Genomic DNA, 19886 nt, shown 5'->3' with positions numbered 1-19886 from the left:
AAAGTCGATACCAAATACAGAAGAACCAGCTTATACGCTGGGATTCAGTATCCCCAACTAATCCATACCCCCCTGGCGCTATCCTGAGCTGCGTTCACGCCATCACCCGCCAGGTTCCCATAGCCCTGAATTCCTGGGCCACCACTCATACCATAGACAGCCTCAACTCCATGGAGACCATGGACGCCCTGGGTACCAAAAACACCAGTCCCACCACTGGCGTCCTCGGTTCCTTTCAGTCCATCCACCCTCAGTTCACTAGGAGGAGCAGGCGCGCCACCTATCACCCCCCTCAGCAATCCCATCGCGCCCTTCCAGCCTAACCTAGCCAGATAAAACCCCAGACTCACAAAATCCACCCAAACAGCCAGCACAACAGCCAGCAACCAAGCCGGCGAGACGCCGCCAAGCAGCTTCGCGAAATCGACATCAATCTCCCTCTCCAGCGCATCTAGTTTCATGCTCTGCTTGAAAGAGTCCACTTTGGACAGCTCGTGCTGTCCAGCCGAAGGTTGTAGGGCACCAGACTCAATTAGCGCATCGTACCACACCGCCAGCACAAGGGTGGCGCCAACGGCTGTAGCGAACACGAGCGTGAGGAGTTTGAGGCAGAGCTCCCAGAGCCAGGAGGCTGTAAAGAGCAGCTGGATGAGTGCGCCGGTTCGGGAGCGGGTGGCGGCTGTTGTTAGGGTGTGCGCGAGCGAGTTCGTGTCGGACGTGGTGAATGCGACATAGAGGCGGCAGATCAGGAAGGTGAAGAGGGATGTGGAGGCAACGATCTCCAAGTTGGTAGTGTTCGCGGCGAACGTGTTGAGCACTGTGAAGATTAGAGCTGTCGTGGTCCATGCTGATAATAGCAGGATAAATAAGGGTGTTGTGACGATGCTGAGAAGGGCCGTAATATATCAATATGCCCGCGTCGTATCAAGCCCCGCTTGGATTTGGAGAAAAGAAAGAAGAATTGAAAAAAAAAGAGGAAATTTAGGGAATTGTGGCGTTATTATGTTGCGCTAGGCTCCTTTTAAGGATGATTCTATGAAGGCCGGCCTAGACTCGTTGGAGATTCAGTTTCAGCGCTGCGCCAAGCCAATCATAAGCTTTTCTACACAGAATAAGTAGAGCCTCATATGGGGTACATTATATTGGCAAATCACTAGGTGGTTACGAACAGAGATTTGCTGGTCTGCTGTCAGTCTACCACCGATGTTGTGCTCAATCCCGGGTCCGAGCAGCTCCTGCGTTGGATTCTCTATTGCAAAGCGCCGAATTTTTCTATTATTTGTTTTCATTCCTTTCTTTTTTTTTATTTATTTCAGTTAGTTTTTTGTTTTTCTTTTCTTTTCTTTTGTTTTTTTTTTTCTTGAAGATGGGAGCACGATCATAGCAAGGGACATAAGATACGGAGTACTGGATGTCAAAGCAGCCGTTCACGCACAGTATGGCCAGGATGTTAGGGTTTCTCACACCACTGCAAACTGCCACTCCGCAGAAATCATAGAAGCACTAAAAATTACTAATATCACTGGCCTGGTAACTGAATAGGCCAGTGTATGGCCAACTAGCCAGGTCATACAGAAGATAGCCGGTCAACTTACTGTGATCGTGCAGTGCAGGATCCCATGCCTCTTCGCAACCTCTTCCCAAATTCCCCGAACGTCGGGGTCCACTGAGAGTCTACCGCGTCTTTGCCGTGGAATTGAGCTCGGTCACTTATGCGGGAAGGGTCACTAGAAAGTCTACCCTCTGCAGCAGACGCAGTCGGCCGGGGTAGACCATACGCATGAAATCAGGGAACTGGGCTATTGGCAGCGTCAGCGAGGAGAAAGGGAGTGGCACCGTTAGGGCCTGCCAGTATTTGTTGATTGCAGCGAGCGAGGCAAGGGAGGTACGAAACCCATGGACGGGCATAGCCTTCGTGAAGGCAGAAGAGAGTTAGATACAACTGACGCCATCTGAGATTTGACTATCAAACCAAGCATGAGAATCAAGCGAGAATGCTCATAGGCACCCTCTGTGCATAAATAGCTAATGGAGGAACTGTGCATAGCCTGACATATCCCACATCAAGTCCTGATCATAGATATGCTGAAGCACAATGAAAGGATCTACCAATCCGGTTTACCAATTAGGGCAGAAAAAGCGGTAAACCTACCACGCCCAACTTATAATACAGTCAGTCACCAGAGCCCAAATACCTGAACAGAGTAGAAATCCAGGTATAACCAGGTGACGGATCCAGAGCTCAAAATGCCAGAATAATGATATTGCAGTCAACCTATTCATTTGCCGTTGCTCGCGAACAGCTATCTTTTTGTTTACGACGTTCTAGACGGTTTCCTACTTGAACTTGGCATACTTCCTTCGAGGGACTACGGGAGAGGAGCATTGTGTTTAACATCCTAGGTAGACCAAACACAGCGTCCAGCGAGCGTCTTCCTTTTCTTCGGTTGCATGGCCAGCTCGAACAGTAATGCTGTCAATGTTCCCCTCGCCACCGTCCTAGCACGCAGAGGCGGATCAAGAGCGATTGGCCGTCAGAGCATTTCATCCAGGATCCTGTTATCGTGCCCTTACTCGCAAACAACTGCCCTCGTAGCCAAACCGGCACAGGGATAGCTGATTTAGGGCTCCTAGGCGGGCTATTGGCCAATCGTACTGTACCGCAATACACGAATCCCTAGCCAAGTCATTTCTTGTCTGATACTTACTTTCCTCTATACGCGCCTTCCGAGCATTTAGGTTGAAAGCCCTAACTGTCCAGTGCTAGAAGCCAAAGAGGCGACAGACAGGTATTATCGTCATCGAGCCCTTTCGGCTGCTGCGGTTTGATGGTTTGAAATCCATATATACAATCTGTGTACTCTATATACCCTTTATACATATTCAACAGAGAAAATAAAATATACACAATATACACAATATACACTAGGACTCCAATCCCCAAAACTAGAGCTTGCTCGCCCTCTTATGCAAATGGGTATACCTGCCGAACCCGCGCTGATCCCTCCACTGCTTATCCGCAACAACACCCCAGAACCAGGTGCCCCCAGCGGCATCACCCATACAAGCCCAGCGATCCCGCTGCGTAAAGGGCGTGAGTATATGGCAGGTAATTCCACAGATGCTGACCTTTGCATTATCAGTACCGGTTCCAGTAGCGTTCCTGTCGAGCCGTGCAGGGGTAAAGTCGACATCCTGCAGCTTGCCGGCGCGCCAATCTGTCAGGCCAGCCCATCTGTGATTCGGGGGGCTGAAGAGAGCCATTTTGCCTGAGGGTTTGTTCCAGAGGGTATTGTTCACCAAGAAGGCCAAGAGATTCTTGGTATTCTCTGGCTTTGAGGCCTCGATGATCCCTTCTCTGATGTGGAGGGCGAGCTCGCCTATGGGCATCGCCATGACCTCGCGGACTCTGAGCGCGGAAAGCGGGGCGGGCAAGGCGGCCCCATAAAAGTTGTGATTGGGGAAGTCTGTGTCTGCCATCCCCGTTGGTGGTTTGCCGCGAACGTTGATGATGGTGATGGGGGTGACGATCTCGTTGGGGCCCAGGTGAGTGTTGGTCTGCTTGAGGAGCCAGGCTAAGAGGACGTTGGACCGCGAGACTTTGAGTGCCGTGCCCCCCCTATTGGTTTGCTTGCGCTTGGCTTCCAGCTGTGCGAGATCGCGCTCCGCCTGTGCCTGGAGCGCTGAAATTTCGGCATTTGAGATGAAGACGTACTTTGGAGTGATGGTCTTCTCTGGCCGCGAGATGTGGCTGTCCCATAGGAACCGGTATAGGAACCGAATCTTGTCAAAGACGCCGTAAATGCGCCAGCCCGGAGGCAGTGGAGGCGAGCTCGAGGTAACCTCTTTGCCTGCTAGGAGGCCGCCTGGCCCGTAGGCAGTGAATGGATCCTTGCCCAGGTCTTCAAACGGCGGGAGGGGTTGCCCATGCAAGGCAGCTTCCCACGACTTGAACAAGGTCTGTATCGTGAATACATCGCCGATGATATGGCTGACAGAGAAGGAGATCAGGGTGGCATCACTAAACCGGGTTACCTGGACTGTGATTTGTGGCCGGTCCGTCTCGAGTAGCTCCTGCATGTTCTGCACGCCGTTGAACGCCGTGCAGCGCTTTTCGTCCTCTGGATCCGCCGCATCGGCGACGAAGACCTTGTATGAGTGACTGGGGGCGCTGGGTCCCACCCCAAACCCGCCGCAGTAGTCAGTGATGGATCGGTAAGACTCGTCTAAGCAGAAGAAGTCTTTGAGATGATCAGGAGCTGACTGTTGGCGCTCAAGATACTTGGCCATCCCCTTGGGCGTGAAGACATGATACTCCAGGCCGGACGGTGCAGTCCTAGAGCGGCGGAGGCGCGCCTGAAGGATAGGCCTGGCCTGAAGGGCACGGTACCATGATTCTTGCAATTTGTCGAACGAGAGTGGTGCGTCAGCGACAAGACTGGTGCGAGCCTGATAAGTCAGTAACCATCTCTGCGAACAATGAACCTGGCAGTCTACGCACAATAATGTCGGTACTGGTGAGAGCAGATTAGTACTTTTTCAGCATCTTACAAAAGGCCACGGACAAACTCACTTTGCAACTGTAGAGTCCAAAAGCGTGAGGGGGACACTGGTATATTCGTCGGCATCCATCTTAAAACCAGTACTATTTCTGCCTTATTTGGTATGGATGGCTAATGCAGAGGCTGCTACCTCATGGGGACAGTTATGTAAACGACGCAAGGAGTCCTGTAGTAGGTGGGAACTGGAGCAATCTGAAGCAATCTGAAGCATACTGGAGGCAAGGGGTTAAGGGGTACGGGGGGTACGACCACAGGGGGTGTCGTGGATACGAATCCAACCCTAAGTGGCGATAACGTAGCTGGCAAACAACATTGCCGTGATAATTAGACGCACAATAGCATTAAGATCTACTTCAGGGATCCAGAGTTTACTCCGCCGTGGCTAAAAGGTTCAAAACCCTTCAAGTCGACTGGCTCCACTGCGACTGCCAATCCGCCGATCTCGGACTATTGCCACATCCTAATCGGGAAGAGGTTGCCCTGAAATTGATGCGATAGTGGGATTAAACCTCCTCCCTGCCAGCCCTGCTCAAATAGTCTGGCTTCTGGCCAATCCCCGGCCCTTAGGCTGGACCCAAGGGAACGACCTGCGTTTTTAGTGGGTAAACAGGCCACGTTCTGCTGGATCAAAGCCACCAATATGCCGTTTCCGTCGAGCTGGAGCAGCTGCGATAAGAACGATTTCCACAGGCCGATCGTCTCTTAAACCGCGAGTCCCGTAGTTCGCAATCTAAGAGGCTCCTCTCCTTTCGCAGCTGTCAAGTCACACGCCATGCTCTGTTCGCGAAGTACCCAGTCCCTACACTTGCAATTCCACTCGACCAGCTTGACCGAGTCATAATCCCTCCCTCCCCCATTGCACGCTTGGTAGTTGTTTTTCCGTGTCTACAGCTTGTGTCGGTCATGCACATTGCCTTTCTAAGCAACCCGGCCTCGGGCGAGCTCAATGTCCAGCTCACCACGGCGGAGCAGCTCGTCGCCCAGGGACACACCGTGACATTCCTCTCCGCAGAGTCCGGCCGCGTCAAGATTGACCGGTTTAGAGACGCGCGGCCGCCTTGCGCTCAAGCACGGATTCGCTTCATCAGCTTGGGTAGCGGTCACACTGTGAACGATGTGTATGTTTGCGCATGCCCCAACCGCTGATCACCTGGCGTCCAGTTGACTGACCTCGATCGATGGCTTAGCACACCTTTCATCCAAGAACGCATGCATTCCATGCGGAGAGTCCCTGGCGACCCCGTCAGTCTGCAGACATGCATTGAGTGCGCGCTCGGTCCAGCGGAGGAGCACGCGTCCACCGCAATCAAGGTGCGCAAGCACCTGGATGCGCTTGAGCCTGATATGAGTGAGTTTGCGCTACAGCCATATGTGTTAGTAACTCCCGGCTGATTTGCCAGTCTGCGTTGACGCTCTGTCGCCGTCTTGTATAACCGGAACCCGTCTGTCAAGACGCAAGTTCATACTCACTATCCCCTGCTCTCCTGGACTCAGTGCCCTGCCAGGACCATTTGATCCGCATGTCGTCGCCTGGAATCGTCGAGGGTCCTGGGGCACGTTCTTTGAGAGTATGTCACTATCTACCCAGCCGCGCAGAGCAAGACGACGCTAACAGAAGCAGACCTTTACCTTTCCCTCAGCGAATCTATCCACAGCCGAATCCACCGGGACCGCCGCGACAAGCACAAAATCATCAAGCGTCTAGGGCTGAAGTCGTACGGTGCTACCCGCGACTCAGCGCACTTCCCGCCGCACTGGGAGGACGACAACTGCGTAGCAGGTATCCACTTCAACACTCCCGGCATGATCGATTGCCCTAAACAATCGTCCAAGTTTGTCTTCGTGGGTGCTGGTGTATCTAGAGAGCCAGAGCTACCGACAACGACGTTCCCTGAACTGGAGTGGATGGACGACGCTGCCCTCCACGGCCACGATGTGGTCTACATCAATATGGGTTCCATGTTTATCTGGGAGAGCGACGAATTCAGGGCATGTATTAAGGGATTCGAAGCTGCGCACCGACACATGGGGGGCCGAGTACGGTTCCTGATCAAGATCAACGGGCGTCCTCGTAGTCGCCACACTCCCCGCAACTCCACCACTATAACCACGGGTTCGAGCCCGGATCAAAAAGAGGTCAAGTTGGAAGACGAATTGCCACCGTACATCCGATTGACCTCGTGGATTCAGCACCAACAATCTATTTATACACACCGCGCCCTCAAGGCCTTTGTTCACCACGGAGGCGGCAACTCGTTCAATGAAGCTGTGCATTTCGCCATTCCGCAGCTGGTACTTTCGCAATGGCTCGACACGCATGAGTACGGATTATATGCTGAGAAATTCGGGCTTGGCCTGCGCAGCAGGAACCCGCCGCGCATCGAGGCCGATGATATCCGCCTCAAAATTGAGACGTTACTCGGGCCAAAGTGGGAGGAGTATAAGAGCAGCTGTAGGTCCTGGGCATTCCGGAGTCAGATTGCCGGTGGACCAGCAGCTGCAGCAAAGATTGTCCTGTTTCATGCTGAGAATGAACAGAAGATTTCAACCAAGAGGGTGTCGAATGCGACTGACTCCGGGATGGAGATGGAGTTGACGCCCCCTCTGTCACCCGTCCTGGGAGAGAAGGATGGGACGGGCTCCGGGGCAGTCAAGGAGATTGTGATTTGATTTGATATGTGATACCTGCTACCCAGCGAGTGCTGGGTAGCCCTGTTTCCTTTGTTGCTTTTCCTTTGTTGGCCACCTTGATGGTATTTCCGGTGCATATATAGACTATACCGAAAAGTGAACAGCGAGCAATGTTGACCTCAGCAACTAATGAAATGACTGAGAGCTATACAATCTCAAGACTTCGGATAATATTTCTCTCTACCTTCACGTTCTCTAGAGGGATATGTGGCGAGAGCTTATGTCACACTGTCCGCCCGGAATTCGTGAAACCGCATGCTTGGCAGATTTTCTTACTTTCAATGTAAAATTCAATGTAAAAAATACCATACGGTAAAACTATGCTTGAGTTGTATTATACGCGATAAGATTACTATATGCTGGGAGTTTAGGGATGTAGACAGGGCAAGGAGTGTACCGTTCCGAGCTGCTACGTAGGGATCCAGAGTATTTTGGAGCCGGAAATCAATAATATGGATAACGACAGACATTCTAGGTCAGTTTTGTACACGGCAAAGAATTTCAATAAGAAAGCCAAAGAAAGAAGAAGGAAAAGAAGGAAATGGATCAATGCGTCCATAGAGGTAGAGTATGAGTCGGCCTGTCCCGCAGGCCAAGACGCAGGTGGTAAAACACTACCGAACGAGAAAAGAAAAAAAAAACAAAATAGGAAAAACTGGGTATAAGATAAGAAAAGGATATGAGCCAAGGAAACGGGAGAAAAGAAGGTATAAGAGTGAAAAAAAAAAAAAAAAAAAAAAAAAAAAAAAAAAAAAAAAAAAAAAAAAAAAAAAAAAAAAAAAAAAAAAAAAAAAAAAAAAAAAAAAAAAAAAAAAAAAAAAAAAAAAAAAAAAAAAAAAAAAAAAAAAAAAGCGAGGGAATGAATCACAGCTTCGCCCGAACGCTCCACTGCTGCTCCATGTCAAGCCCAACCAACCGCCTAAACATGCCGGCAACCTCATGCCCTAAGAGCATGACCTCTGTCACGTCAAAGAACTTCTCGTCAAAGAGCATGTTAAACCTCAATTGATCGCGGAAGCTATTCAGCGCAAAACAAACAGTGGGGTCTGTTGTTCGGCCACCGCTGTTGAAGTCCGTCATCCGGACCGCATCTGCCTCGTCTCCGCGAATCCCCATCGCCCTCTGCCGGTCACGGCCGTTCGAGAACTGGCCCTGCGATGTGAGAGTTGGTCGGCCTCGCTCTGGTGGGGGAGGTGGGCTACTGGGGGGAGTATGAGCGTTGGCTAGAGCGGTAGCAAGCTCGGGCGCCAGCTGATCGAAGACAGGGATAATATGTGGAGAGGTGATGTCTTCATTTTGCGCTACATCGATGGCGGCAGCGAGCTTGAGTAGACCCCGTTGCGTTCTTGGGCACAGATCGACCTCCTTGGCTGACACCCAGGCGCTCGACGGGATGATGGGCATCGTGACGGGCCCCCGGCCGTTGGCCGCAGAGGTATCCAACCATCGCCGGCCGTGCGCAGAAAATAGGAGGTGCGCTCCTTCGGGTTCAAGCTCCGGCTCTACATTCCGCGGCCCAGAGGTAGGAGCAGAGGCGGCTGCGAGTGAAGGTGCATGGTAAGGGTACCGCTGTGCAATAGCGGCAGTCATGGAGGCGAAGAACGCGGCAGTCAGGGAGACACCGGCCTGTTTCAGGAACTTGAATGCAGCCTGGGACTCAGCGGGCTCGAAAGAGATGGTTTTGTTATGGATAGCTCGGCGCCTGATTGCGTGGTTGGGGTGGAGCGGAATCCCGATCGACGAGCGAGACCAGCGGTCCTGGGTGCGCTGGTACATTTCAAGAGCATCCTGAAGGTCTTTGGGCGTGAGCTGGCGCTGTCTAGGGCCGCCAGTGTGCGGGTGCAAGTATACATGGCTCAGAGACTGCGGGAGACGCGGAATGATCGCATGCATCGTCTCTGCCTCGGGCGAAAATACGCCCGCGAAGCCGGCCTCTGCATCCGGGCGTGAAAGCTGGGCGATGAACTCCTGCATTATGAGGAAGATGTCCACGCTAATGAGGGTGTGCGACATGTTCAGGACGCAGCCGCGCGGGCCACGGATGGGGTCGAGCACGAGTGTCATGGAGATGCGGGACGCCTTTTCCCGCGAGCGGGCCAGATACACGTCGTTGATGGTCGTATCGGTTTCGACGATGCATGTTCGTGAAGCCCAATGCTCTGCCTCCTTGGCTGTGTGGTGAAGAGCGTACGAAGCGTGCGATAGGGCTGGGAACTCAACGCCAATGACGGGGTGGATAAGGCGCGTCCGGTACCAAGCCGCATGGTGGCGGCGGCGGAGTTGCGCATTGGTCAGAGGAGTCTCGATGGATGATTGTACAGTCAATTGGAACTGTTCAAGTAGTTCATTAGCCCGGTGCTTGCATGGGGGGTGCAGTTGGATGGGCTCACGTTTCCATCGCAGTAGTGCTCAGAATACTTCACCAACAGTTCGGTACCGCGAAGGGGTCGCACCAGGTTTCTCCCTGATAGCTTCCATTCCGAAACTGGCTCAGGGAGAGTCGTCTCATAGGGCTGCTGAATTGGGGATGTCATGATGAAGGTGCTGCTTGGGAACCCTCACCCGTAGACCACGCAGTGTACTCTGCTGGAGAAATGGCAGCAGCGAGGAGAAACTAATACAGCCATTGACCGCAGGGTAGATACCCAACCGATCGGCGCCGTTGGCCTGCAATAGCGCCGAAGACTATCAGACCCCTGGCGTGGTGGCGTCAATCGATATTTTACGAGGGTCCACCGCAATGTTTCCACTTTCTTACCACGTCGATCCTGCTGATCGCCGCCAGGGATGCATTCGGACATGGATTGACTTGTCACAGCTATCTGAATCTGATCTGATCCTGCATCCCTTGTTCGAGCTTGAAACTTGACAGACATTCTTGACGCGCAGGCCAGTCTTTGCTTTACCCAGCGTCTCTCTCTCTCTGTCCAACCGGCCAGCTGCCTATCCAGCATGGAAACCCCAATCCAACACCAGTCGCCCGGCCTTCACCGCGACGAAACCGTTCACGGCACCGGGATCTGGCGCCGAATCGAGAACTGCTGGACGCGGGAATGCGCTGCGACCGAATCCGGCGTCAGCTACAACCAAAACGTCCGCGACGGACACACAGAGTTGACCGTCGAGCTCCCCTTCACCACGAACCTGTCCACAGCAGAGCTGATCCAACGCGTTCGAAACGCCTGGCTGCTCTGCCACTCTACGCGCCCCGAGATCGCCATTCAGATATCCACGGGCACGGAGCTCCCGCAGCGGCTGGTGTTCGAGCCTCTGAAGACCCCTACGGAGGCAGCAGCCTGGCTAAACGAGACCTTCCGCGTCGTTTCGGACGCAGATGCGCGGGATGTCGCTCGCATGACCTACAGTCGCCGTCTACCGACGAAGGGGAAGAGAAATATGCTCTACCTTGTGACGGCGGGCGCGGCGAACGCTGAGAATCCCGAGAGACACTGTCTCGTGTGGAATTTCAGCCACGTCCTGGCCGATGTCTACAGCGTCGTGCAGTTCTTCAACCACTTCTTCCGCACGGTTACAGAGGTGCCCGGTGACCGAAACCTCGACGTCCGCGAGTTAGATTATTCGTGCCTCGAGACCCGGCTGCCTCTTACGCCCATGACTCCATACGAAGAACGATACCAGCCTACAAAAGAGCAAAAGGAACGGGCTATTGACGGCGCCTTGGCCCAGACAGAGCTGTATACTTCAAAGGTACGATTGCCCCTTCGTGTAATTTTTTTCTGGTTCCCTGCTGTGAATGTGCCTTGCTGATTGGGTCCGACTTCTGAGATAGATGCCCCAGTCTATTGCCATGTACCCTGAGCCCGACGCAGCCGCCCGTCCTCACGGCACTCACTGTATAAGACTGCGGTACACACTGGCCGAATCTGAGGCACTGCTAGCGGCTCTCTCCGAGCAAAAGATCAGCATCACCTTCGCCGCCGCCGCAGCGACAGTCCTCTCCATCAAGCAGATCTACGGACGCGGCCACGAAACAGGCGCTCTGCTCGGCATGACACGCAACGCTCGACGCTGGGTCGATACCGAAGGGCGCCACCGCGTGCCCAATGCCGCAGACGTCGTCTTCCTCTGGATTCCATTCAAGCCGGAGTGGTTTGTGCCCGGTACCTCAACCCAGGAGACAATACTGCTTCTCGCACGCGAGATCCGCACACAGCTAGGACCCCATCTGACTTCTCCGCATTATATCTCAACGCTCTCCTTCACGGCAGACAGGTTTATCGCCAACCTTGCCGGGGAGGGCGAGCCCGTCCCTTCGCCCCAGGCGCCGGGTTTCTCGCCGCAGGGCGCGCTCCCTCTTCAGAGGGATTTTGCGTCGTCCAGGGTGAGCATCAGGACACACGACTTAGTGCACACGGGCCGCCAGATCAACCCGAGTGCGTGGGTGGGCATGTTTTCGCTCTGGGGGCGGGTTACATTGAGCATGGGATTTGATTCCAAGTATTATGATCCCGCCAGGATGGAGGCGTTTATGGAGAGGGTCAAGGCAAATCTGGGATCTACTCAGGTTGTTTCGAAGCGGTCGAAGCCGGTTGTTCAGGCGAGATTGTAGTGGACGTTTCTTCATTTCCTCATTTTCCTTTTTTTTCCCCCTCTATTCTTTTTCTTCTTCGGGTCCACACTTTTCATAGCAAGCTAGAGCAGCGCCTTTTCTTTGTACGAGAGTTCGCCAATCTGGGATCCGGCAGGCTCCGGATCTGGCTGCGATGAACATTTATCAACACTTCTATTTCATTCTTTTTTTGTCTCATACCCTTGGATCTGTGACACAAATATACAATGACTGTTTATTCTCAACATGCTCGTCCGTGGCTTCGTTGATTATCTACACTCTCGGATGGGTAGACGAACTCTGGGCCGCCTACCTAGTACTAGAGCCCTAACCAGTATGCTGATTACTCGCGATGTCGTTCACGACCTCGCCTGAAGGGCCCGCCTGGCCTAGACTTCGAGCGAGCTTAAAAGCGTCTCAGACCCGGGCCGTTCGGATGAGAGACCGAATACTCTTGTAAATATCCTCAAACCGTGGAACTTGAAGCACAAGACCTCCAATCCATGGATTCAGCAGTATGTGGAGTGCCGCCCGTCTAATTTTTGGTCCCTGTTAAAGGGCAGATAACTGCCCGTGTATCCCGCCGCACTAGAAAATTAGCACTGAAGGGATCAGCGTCTTGGCCACATTTTCGAGAACGGTCTGTCCTATTCCGGCGGCGGAGGCTTTGTTTTTATCTATGCCATTGCCCGCGATCAAACTCTCTGTAAATCTCATCAGTGCAGGTGCTCAAATCAATACAGTGAAGCAACATGCTGGTTGGCTGATAGCTCCGACCTCGGCGGTTGGAAGGTAGGGCACCATAATGCCATGAAATAGGTGTATCTGGCCCATAACAGTGAGGATACCTTGAGGTACGAATGAGAGGTTATCAACAAGGCACGCCTGGCAGTACGGATGCCTGCGGCTACGGTTAGCCTAAAGCAGGCAGTGATGATGCTCTGTGTTTGGCTGCGCCGCTGCGGAGTGTCTCGGCGAGCTGGATTGTCTCAAAAGAGGACCCTATTTTGAACTCATGGATGATGGTATGAAACATCGATTATTTTTTGTGTCATACATCAATCACCATTCAAATCCCGAACGGGATCAGTTCCAGGTTAAGACATAACATCATTCGCAACTGGCGGCTTTGGGCTAGCCTCAAAAAGCACTAGCACATGCATGGAGTCCAGATCAGAAGGCATCCTACTGATCATCCTCGACCGCATAAAAGTGACAGTTGCTGCGTACATGGACGACTTGCACATATCAGCTTATGCGCCACTTTTCCAAAGACCAACAATCCCCCGCCTCGCTGATACCAGGTGGACGAGAGATTTTGAGTTACCTAGGCTCAGCCACCATTGCAGGCATTGGCCAGATATATAGTCTTGCAAAATGCAGTCCCTCCCCAACTCAATTGTTGTCTTCCGTGAGTCGGTAATGTCTCTAAACTCAGGCTCCGCATTACTTCTCCCTAAGTCTTTGCGCGTGTTCCCAGGCTATCGGGAACACCACAGCCATGGCAAACGTTTTACCTGATACCGTACCTCGCAAGTCAATCCGTACGAGAGTATCGCGCCCAGAGTGATAGTCCAAGCTCTTGGAATTATGAGGCATTGACGATAAGTCAGGGGCACATGGCGCGTATTTGAGGCCAGGAGGCTCTTCTTACAGTACTGTTATGAGTGGCACTGATTGATGTTCAACAAAGGCACCATCTAGGCAGCTATAGGCTTATGAATGATGCGGTTGCCCACATAACTTGCCGCGTATCTCACTGACTCCGAGTTCAGAATCCGTAGATGAGGCCATTGCCTGCAATATGTTACTTATTGCTTAACAACCAATAGCGATAGCAGATCAGTGGCAGGATTAGGGCTAATATGGTTCCTAACTAACTACTGTATGTTCTCCTCGTTATTTTTCTTTTCTCGTTAAACTCTAGGACTGTTTTGGGAGAATTTTCCTTAATACAAGCCAGAAGTTCATCTGAACAAACACTCCTTACCTGTCACATCCTCTTCTATCCAGAATGGCTACGACGCGTTTCGATTTAACTGTCTCCCAAGTTGAGCGCATCTTGCGAGATCTCATCCCCACTGCCGTTCCCAGTTAGCCGAGCATATTGAAAGCTGCGCTGGAATCTGCAGTCAAGTCTCCAATAAACATGAAACACTGCGCAAATGAGGAAGGTATTCTCAAGGTGCGAACATTGCTGAGGAAATAATGAATACCCACCTCTTCCAGGATGGGCCCTACATCTTCTTAAAGACGAACAGGTACTACCTTTAAAAGTACTATTCGCGGATGATATGTACAAGGCTCTTGCAAATGCTACCAGGTAACCTATACGTTTACAGGTACTTTATGCCACAGTAAGATTATCCCGAAAACACACTATCCCAGGCCCATGCTTGGTAGATAGGGTCTTGAGGCCTCCTTTAATCATGCCTGTAGGCATGAAAGGGCTTGCCTCTAGGTCAATAACCACAGGCTCAATACTCCTCTCAGCACCGTCTATTTTGCCTTATAGCAATCAATAGGCTAATAACTAGTAATAATAGAATAAGCGTTGTGCGGTGCAGTAGGGCGGCCAAATACAATGACAAGGGTCTTTGATTCTGAAGGGAGCTAGCCCAATCCAGAGCTGATGTCTAAATGAGTTTTTCTTGCTATTGTACTCTTATGTAAAAGGTTCATGACGTGGCAAAGGAACCGGTTAACCCTGTGCCTATTGTAGGGTTCAGAGTGAAATGGGTTCAACAACTTTCCTCCATTCTCTAGTGACTTAAAGAAGAGTAAACATATGCACTGGCTAATGGAGTGTCTCTGAATCCGATGCCACCAAGATCCTTACATGCCCTAGGAGCCTGCTGGGCTTCCAACCCAACAAATGATGACATCTTGCACAAGATATCGCACTGTTGGGGCTAGATCACACGGCTGAAAGACCGCTTGAGTAGAGATTATCGGCACTCAATCAGCTCGACAGTATCTCAATTGCTGGATGAAAAGCCGTTCCTCGTTCGCGATCGCTTTGCCTCCGTAGCCCGGCAGCTCGCTTCCAAAGTGTGAGAATGATACGCAGTCCGGGTACACTAAGCAGCAGAGCTTTGGCTGCTTTGCGTGCCGTCCTAGGGCGATGCCTTATCAAGCACCGTCAAACATAATCACCCTCGCTGCAAGGCAAGGAAGTGCGGCAGGAGCCTCAACGGCGAATCCAAAACAAGCTCGCACTCCTGAAGAAGGGGTCAATAAGCGACACTTGCCATGGGATACCTCTCAGTGTCTCTTGTAGGTGGTAAACCCTAACGTGATGCGAAGCTTGCAGATTGGAGAGCCCCTGGCCCAGGCAGCCGCTTGGTTATTACGGGTCGACTCACTTGTTGCGGTAGAGTCGAGGAACTGGGTACAGCAACAGTTAGAGATCGAGGCAGTGCTTGGAGACTGTAAATGCTAAGACAGGCATTATGTGAAGCTCTTCTGTCAAGATGGCGGGATAGAGCCCCTTCTAGTGGGGTCCGGTCTTCTAGCTCTAATTCTTGAGGATTTTTACTACTATTTCAAACTGTATAAGCATGCATGGAAGCCTTATAATTGGTTGATACTGAGTGTTCCTGAATTCGGTGCCCGTGGACTCTCAATCCACTGGGGGTATATACACGCGAATTCTTTCTCACGGTAATAGCCCTCTTTTACTCACTGCTTTTCCAAGAAGACCACTTTGCTCCCGTACTCTGTATCAAATGTGTACTGCAGACCCAGGTTCATAAGGGTCGCACCAGTATACGTCTCATCCCCATCAACAGTGTAGCTCGCCTCCGGATCAAGTCCCTGGAGCCGGACCCAGGGCGCCGCGTGATTGACGTTTGGCGACAGCTGGAAGTAAAAGAGCACAGCTTGGCTTCCATCTTCAGCCACAAACAGTGCCGCCGGCCACTGGCTCTCTTCGGGCAAACGCAGGCGGTAGAGATCTCCGTTCAGGACCAGAGGATTCACCCTCTCTGCCATCTGAATGAGTTCCGGGACCTCTGGATTATTCTGAAGTGTGGCGGGATCCAACTCCAGTCCGAACGACCCGCCCATCATTGCGACATGCGCTCTAAATTCCAGTGGCACCGTGCGGCCCGTCTGGTGATTCGGGACGGCGGAGAGATGTGCGCCCATGGCGGAAGGTGGATAGGCCAGACTCGTGCCGAATTGTATAGTGACTCGGTCCACGCCGTCGGTGTTATCCGACGTCCAAATTTGCGGGAAGTAATGCAAAACACCCGCGTCGAAGCGGCCCCCACCAGAGGCACATCCCTCCCATAGCACATCGGGGAATCGCGCTGTCAAGGTGTCAAAGACCCGATATACACCCAGCATGTACTCGTGGTCGGTACTAGGAGACGGGGCTTCGTGGATGCCGCGGTTGTTGTCCCACTTGATGTAGGAGATGTCCGCGCTGTTGAGCAGGTCTGTCATGAAATCGATGATAAAGTCTTGGACTTCGGGGAGCGCCAGGTTCAAGACGAGCTGGTTGCGTCTCTCCGTGCGTGGGTAGGGGCCAGCGTGCAGGGCCCAGTCGGGGTGCTCCCGGTAGAGGCTCGAGTTAGGGTTGACCATTTCCGGCTCGACCCAGATGCCGAATCGCAGTTTCTCAGAAGAGGTGTGGTTGACGGTCAGATTTGTGATCTCCTCGACGGCCGGCTCCAGTCCATCAGGGAACCGATCCGGATTCGGCGTCCAGTCGCCGAGTCCTGCATTGTCGGAGGTACGGGGGTATTTGTCGCCAAACCAGCCGTCATCCATGACAAAGAGGCGGATGCCAAGAGCAGCGGATTGCTCGGCCAGAGTCTCAATACTGCTCTGGTTGAAGTCAAAGTAGACGCCTTCCCAGCTGTTCAAGAGGGGCGGCCGATCCGATGTCGCGAACTTGCTCCTGATGAGGTGCTTGCGGTAGAGACGATGGAATTTGCGCGACATGCCGCCAATTCCGTCTTTGCTGTACACAGACACGCATTCAGGGGACGTCAGGGTCTCGCCGGGTCCCAAGTTCCAGGAGAGTTGGTCGGGGTTGAAGCCGATCAACGCGCGGGTCAGACCCTGGGATCCTTTCTCGACTTGTGCGGAGAAGGAGCCAGTATAGACGAGGTTGAAGCCCCATGCTTCGCCCTGGGACTCGGTCGTGGACGGGTGCACGAGGGCGAAGAAGGGGTTGTGCAGGTGGGAGGAGTAGCCGGTGCTGCTTCCGAATCTAAGGTACGTGGTTAGTATCTTGCTCCACGTTCAAAGGTGACAAGACGAAAACTAGATCAAACAGAGATATAGAGAGAATGCTCACCCCTGAACGCCATACTCTACCCTTCGCCTCTCCCGGTTCGCCTCTCTCGCCCAATCACCCCTTAAACTGACAAGGTCCAAGTCCTCGAGCGGGAAGTCCACAGAGAGACTCGCCAGATTCTCAATCGTGATATTGCCCTTTCCCTTATTCGTAACATTGACACTTCTAACCACGGCATCAAATTCTGGAAACACGCTGTACGAGAGATCCGCAGCGACGGCACTGTAATTGTCGTACAGATGTACAACCAGCGTCGTCACATCCCCCGCCTCGCCGAATGTCGCCGGCAGGCCCGGCAACGCCGGTTTACCGTCGACCACCTCATGGCTCTGATACTGCAGGTCGCTGACAGTATACCCAGCCGTCTGACGGATGCGCACCGCGGGGATCCGGAAATCCCCGCGCCCTTGGTCGGGGAATTCGCGCCGGATTCGACCGGGCATCCCGACCCAGCCGTTGACGGCTGGCTCCTTTGGAGCCGGGATGGTGCCGCTGACGGTCGCGCCGAAGTGGTCAGAGACCAGATCGCCGGTGGTGCTGTTGGCGTGGAAGACGTAGGACATGCTGGCCCCGTTGAGGGCGAAGTTCGTCCCGTCGACGACCACCGCTTGGGAATGTTAGCTGGCCTCAACTTACTAGTCGTATACTTCATAAAAACGGAATGTACTTACCATTGGAACCAGATGTACCCTGCGCAATTGCCAACGAGCCATGGCCGGTGGCCGTCAACAGGCTCATGGCGGTGGCTGCGGCCACCGTAGCCGTTGAGCGGAACATGGTGGTAATGGTAGCACTAGGATTAGCCACTCCAACTCCTTGGGCTAAGTCATACCGACGCGGGGAAAAGCTAGCATTTAAGGATTTGTTCTTGCCTGCCCTTCGAGAACTCGGAGGACCTCCGCAACCTTCCGGGCAAATTTCGGGGGATTCTACTCCAGCTCTCCCCACAATAGCTGCGGAGTCCCCACCGGGGCCCGAATCCGGGGAAGATTGACGGGCCGAGCGGCCTTGGCACAGCCTGAATGGGTAGGTCGCTCTGAAAAAATATATTAATGATGTCATAATCCGAGGTTTACGGATAATAGCACCTGATTTATACAATGCAAGTAGTGGGTTGACGTGCGGGGGATGGATTTCTTCTGGGCTGCGCCTATCTAGCATAACTACCCGACCTGGGTATCCTGGACTGCGCACCTTTCATACCGTACGACGGGTAGTGGTCTGGCTCGACCACAATGGCCGAATGGCCGCTTATAGGCTGCTTAATGTCGTGTTAGGTATATTTGGGATGAATCTGCTCTCCGCCATTCTATGGGTGAGCAGCTCTAAAGCACGAGGTCTGAGCTAAGTGTAACAGCAACATGGCTAATCCTATTCTGCTCCTTCTGGAACGGAAAGATGTTTCCAGCAAAAAAAGCTAATTCCTCGAGGGACCGGTGCCTGTTCGTGTTCATCAGACAACACATGCATAACTACTACGGAGCATTTTCTATTATACTGTTCTAGCCCGGCTCTAGCCCGGGCGGCTGGTCTGCGCCAAGAGTACGTTAGTCACCAGCTGCTGTCGGTCATTCATTACAGCAACTGCAATGGGGCAATGCAGGTCTAGGGCCGAAATGAGTCCCCGCTTCTCGGATGGGACTGGACGCGACACCGTACCAGATCTATTGCCCAGAGTGCCGAGATGACTCGGCAGCATGGGCGGGTTCACCGGTATTTGGTCAAGCCCGGCGAGTTCTCGGACCGGTGGCGTTAAGCTGGATATCCGGTCATTCGTGTATGGCGGTCTAACCATGTTCGCAAGTATATGCAGTTCTCGAAGTCCTAGATGAGCTCCATTGACCGCTAGTGGTGTAGTTCATGCTATGGCTCAATCACGCCAGGGTGAATCATATCACGCTGCCTATCTGACGTGACCGAATTCCTCGTAGCAACCGCCTGCGTCTAGACAACTGGCTAGGAATATTGAGCGGTCGTCTTGTGCTTTCTTTTTGGCTCCGATCAGAGCCAGTAGATGTGTACAACAAGATATATATACGAGTATCTCCATTTAATATCCAAAAAGCTTTGAGGTCGCCGATTATGAAGGGGACAGGAATGTAGGCAAAGATATATTTACGGTGGCATCGGTGACTTGAAACCAATGAACAAATGACTATCAAGTTTACCTGAATGCCTTCCGGGCTAAAATCCAGGACATCAGCAGTATAACCAATCTATATAGCTACTTTGTCTGGCAAAAAAGCCACGAATACAGGAAATGCGAATGAATATCTAGCCCGAATATTCGCCAAGGACTTGAAAGCGTGCCCTGAACGGTTGGCTGACGGGAAGTGCCGAAGATACTTGGCGGCGGCAATGGATCTGCGTCCATAAAGGGCCGCATTTCCATCCATTAACTCTCAAAGCAGTGAGCCGTTGTTCTAATGTACACGTGCTTTGCACCACTATCCCGCACCCAAGCGTTCTAGTCCCTCCTGGGCTCATATTAATCAAATCATCGGCCTCAGCAAGCTTGTCCATCCCAGCTCACCACTAAAGTCGAAAATGGCTCCTTCGCGGCCAAATCAAGCTGCCCTAATCCAAATAGTATAGTCAAGCCTCTATAATATGCTACCTTTGCCCTGCTTCTTCTTCATTCCTCTGTTTGCTCTTCCACTTTCCCAAGCACCTAATTAGCTGCATGGGGTATGGTTCCGAGTAGGGTACAACCCCAGGACGACGCCCGATGGAATAATTATACGCAGTACTATGT

At 52.5% G+C, this 19886-nt stretch overlaps 7 protein-coding genes across 7 annotated transcripts; 2 read left to right on the top strand and 5 right to left on the bottom strand.

Annotated features, from left to right (window-relative positions):
- Positions 1–44: 44 nt before the first annotated feature.
- Positions 45–1908, bottom strand: BDW70DRAFT_160729 (uncharacterized protein; the record flags this gene model as incomplete). Its single annotated transcript, XM_073740889.1, has 2 exons — positions 45–817; positions 1779–1908. 2 exons carry the CDS (start codon positions 1906–1908, stop codon positions 45–47), a joined length of 903 nt encoding a protein of 300 aa, XP_073595143.1.
- Positions 1909–2946: 1038 nt separating this feature from the next.
- On the bottom strand, positions 2947–4632 carry BDW70DRAFT_160728 (uncharacterized protein; the record flags this gene model as incomplete). Its single annotated transcript, XM_073740888.1, has 3 exons — positions 2947–4449; positions 4502–4514; positions 4574–4632. 3 exons carry the CDS (start codon positions 4630–4632, stop codon positions 2947–2949), a joined length of 1575 nt encoding a protein of 524 aa, XP_073595142.1.
- An 833-nt stretch (positions 4633–5465) lies between these two features.
- On the top strand, positions 5466–7232 carry BDW70DRAFT_168875 (glycosyltransferase; the record flags this gene model as incomplete). Its single annotated transcript, XM_073742567.1, has 4 exons — positions 5466–5680; positions 5750–5910; positions 5963–6130; positions 6184–7232. 4 exons carry the CDS (start codon positions 5466–5468, stop codon positions 7230–7232), a joined length of 1593 nt encoding a protein of 530 aa, XP_073595141.1.
- An 885-nt stretch (positions 7233–8117) lies between these two features.
- Positions 8118–9799, bottom strand: BDW70DRAFT_168873 (uncharacterized protein; the record flags this gene model as incomplete). Its single annotated transcript, XM_073742566.1, has 2 exons — positions 9644–9799; positions 8118–9584 (listed from the first exon to the last, which is right to left on the bottom strand). The coding sequence occupies exons 1-2, from the start codon at positions 9785–9787 to the stop codon at positions 8118–8120; spliced, it is 1611 nt and encodes a 536-aa protein (XP_073595140.1). The 5' UTR covers positions 9788–9799.
- A 406-nt stretch (positions 9800–10205) lies between these two features.
- Positions 10206–11990, top strand: BDW70DRAFT_168871 (uncharacterized protein; the record flags this gene model as incomplete). Its single annotated transcript, XM_073742565.1, has 2 exons — positions 10206–10961; positions 11044–11990. The coding sequence occupies 2 exons, from the start codon at positions 10206–10208 to the stop codon at positions 11821–11823; spliced, it is 1536 nt and encodes a 511-aa protein (XP_073595139.1). The 3' UTR covers positions 11824–11990.
- Positions 11991–15406: 3416 nt separating this feature from the next.
- BDW70DRAFT_137771 (alpha-galactosidase) lies at positions 15407–18275 on the bottom strand. Its single transcript, XM_073737100.1, has 4 exons — positions 18220–18275; positions 17803–18167; positions 17132–17738; positions 15407–17044 (listed from the first exon to the last, which is right to left on the bottom strand). Exons 2-4 carry the CDS (start codon positions 17906–17908, stop codon positions 15505–15507), a joined length of 2253 nt encoding a protein of 750 aa, XP_073595138.1. The 5' UTR covers positions 17909–18167; positions 18220–18275; the 3' UTR covers positions 15407–15504.
- A 35-nt stretch (positions 18276–18310) lies between these two features.
- Positions 18311–19522, bottom strand: BDW70DRAFT_137770 (uncharacterized protein). The gene is made up of 2 exons (XM_073737099.1): positions 18530–19522; positions 18311–18446 (listed from the first exon to the last, which is right to left on the bottom strand). The coding sequence occupies exon 1, from the start codon at positions 18924–18926 to the stop codon at positions 18645–18647; it is 282 nt and encodes a 93-aa protein (XP_073595137.1). The 5' UTR covers positions 18927–19522; the 3' UTR covers positions 18311–18446; positions 18530–18644.
- Positions 19523–19886: the final 364 nt, after the last annotated feature.

Source organism: Aspergillus foveolatus, assembly GCF_047715535.1.
Source record: "Aspergillus foveolatus strain CBS 279.81 unplaced genomic scaffold BDW70scaffold_30, whole genome shotgun sequence".
NCBI lineage: Eukaryota > Fungi > Ascomycota > Eurotiomycetes > Eurotiales > Aspergillaceae > Aspergillus > Aspergillus foveolatus.
The sequence above is the reverse complement of the archived record's forward strand: the minus strand, read 5'-3'. Positions and strand labels throughout refer to the sequence as shown.

Coding starts and splice junctions, on each gene's coding strand:
- BDW70DRAFT_137771 (XM_073737100.1), bottom strand. CDS start 17,908: ATGTTCCGCTCAACGGCTACGGTGGCCGCAGCCACCGCCATGAGCCTG. Junction 17,739..17,802: donor GGGTACATCTGGTTCCAATG/GTAAGTACATTC, acceptor AACATTCCCAAG/CGGTGGTCGTCGACGGGACG. Junction 17,045..17,131: donor GTAGAGTATGGCGTTCAGGG/GTGAGCATTCTC, acceptor CACGTACCTTAG/ATTCGGAAGCAGCACCGGCT.
- BDW70DRAFT_137770 (XM_073737099.1), bottom strand. CDS start 18,926: ATGGTTAGACCGCCATACACGAATGACCGGATATCCAGCTTAACGCCA.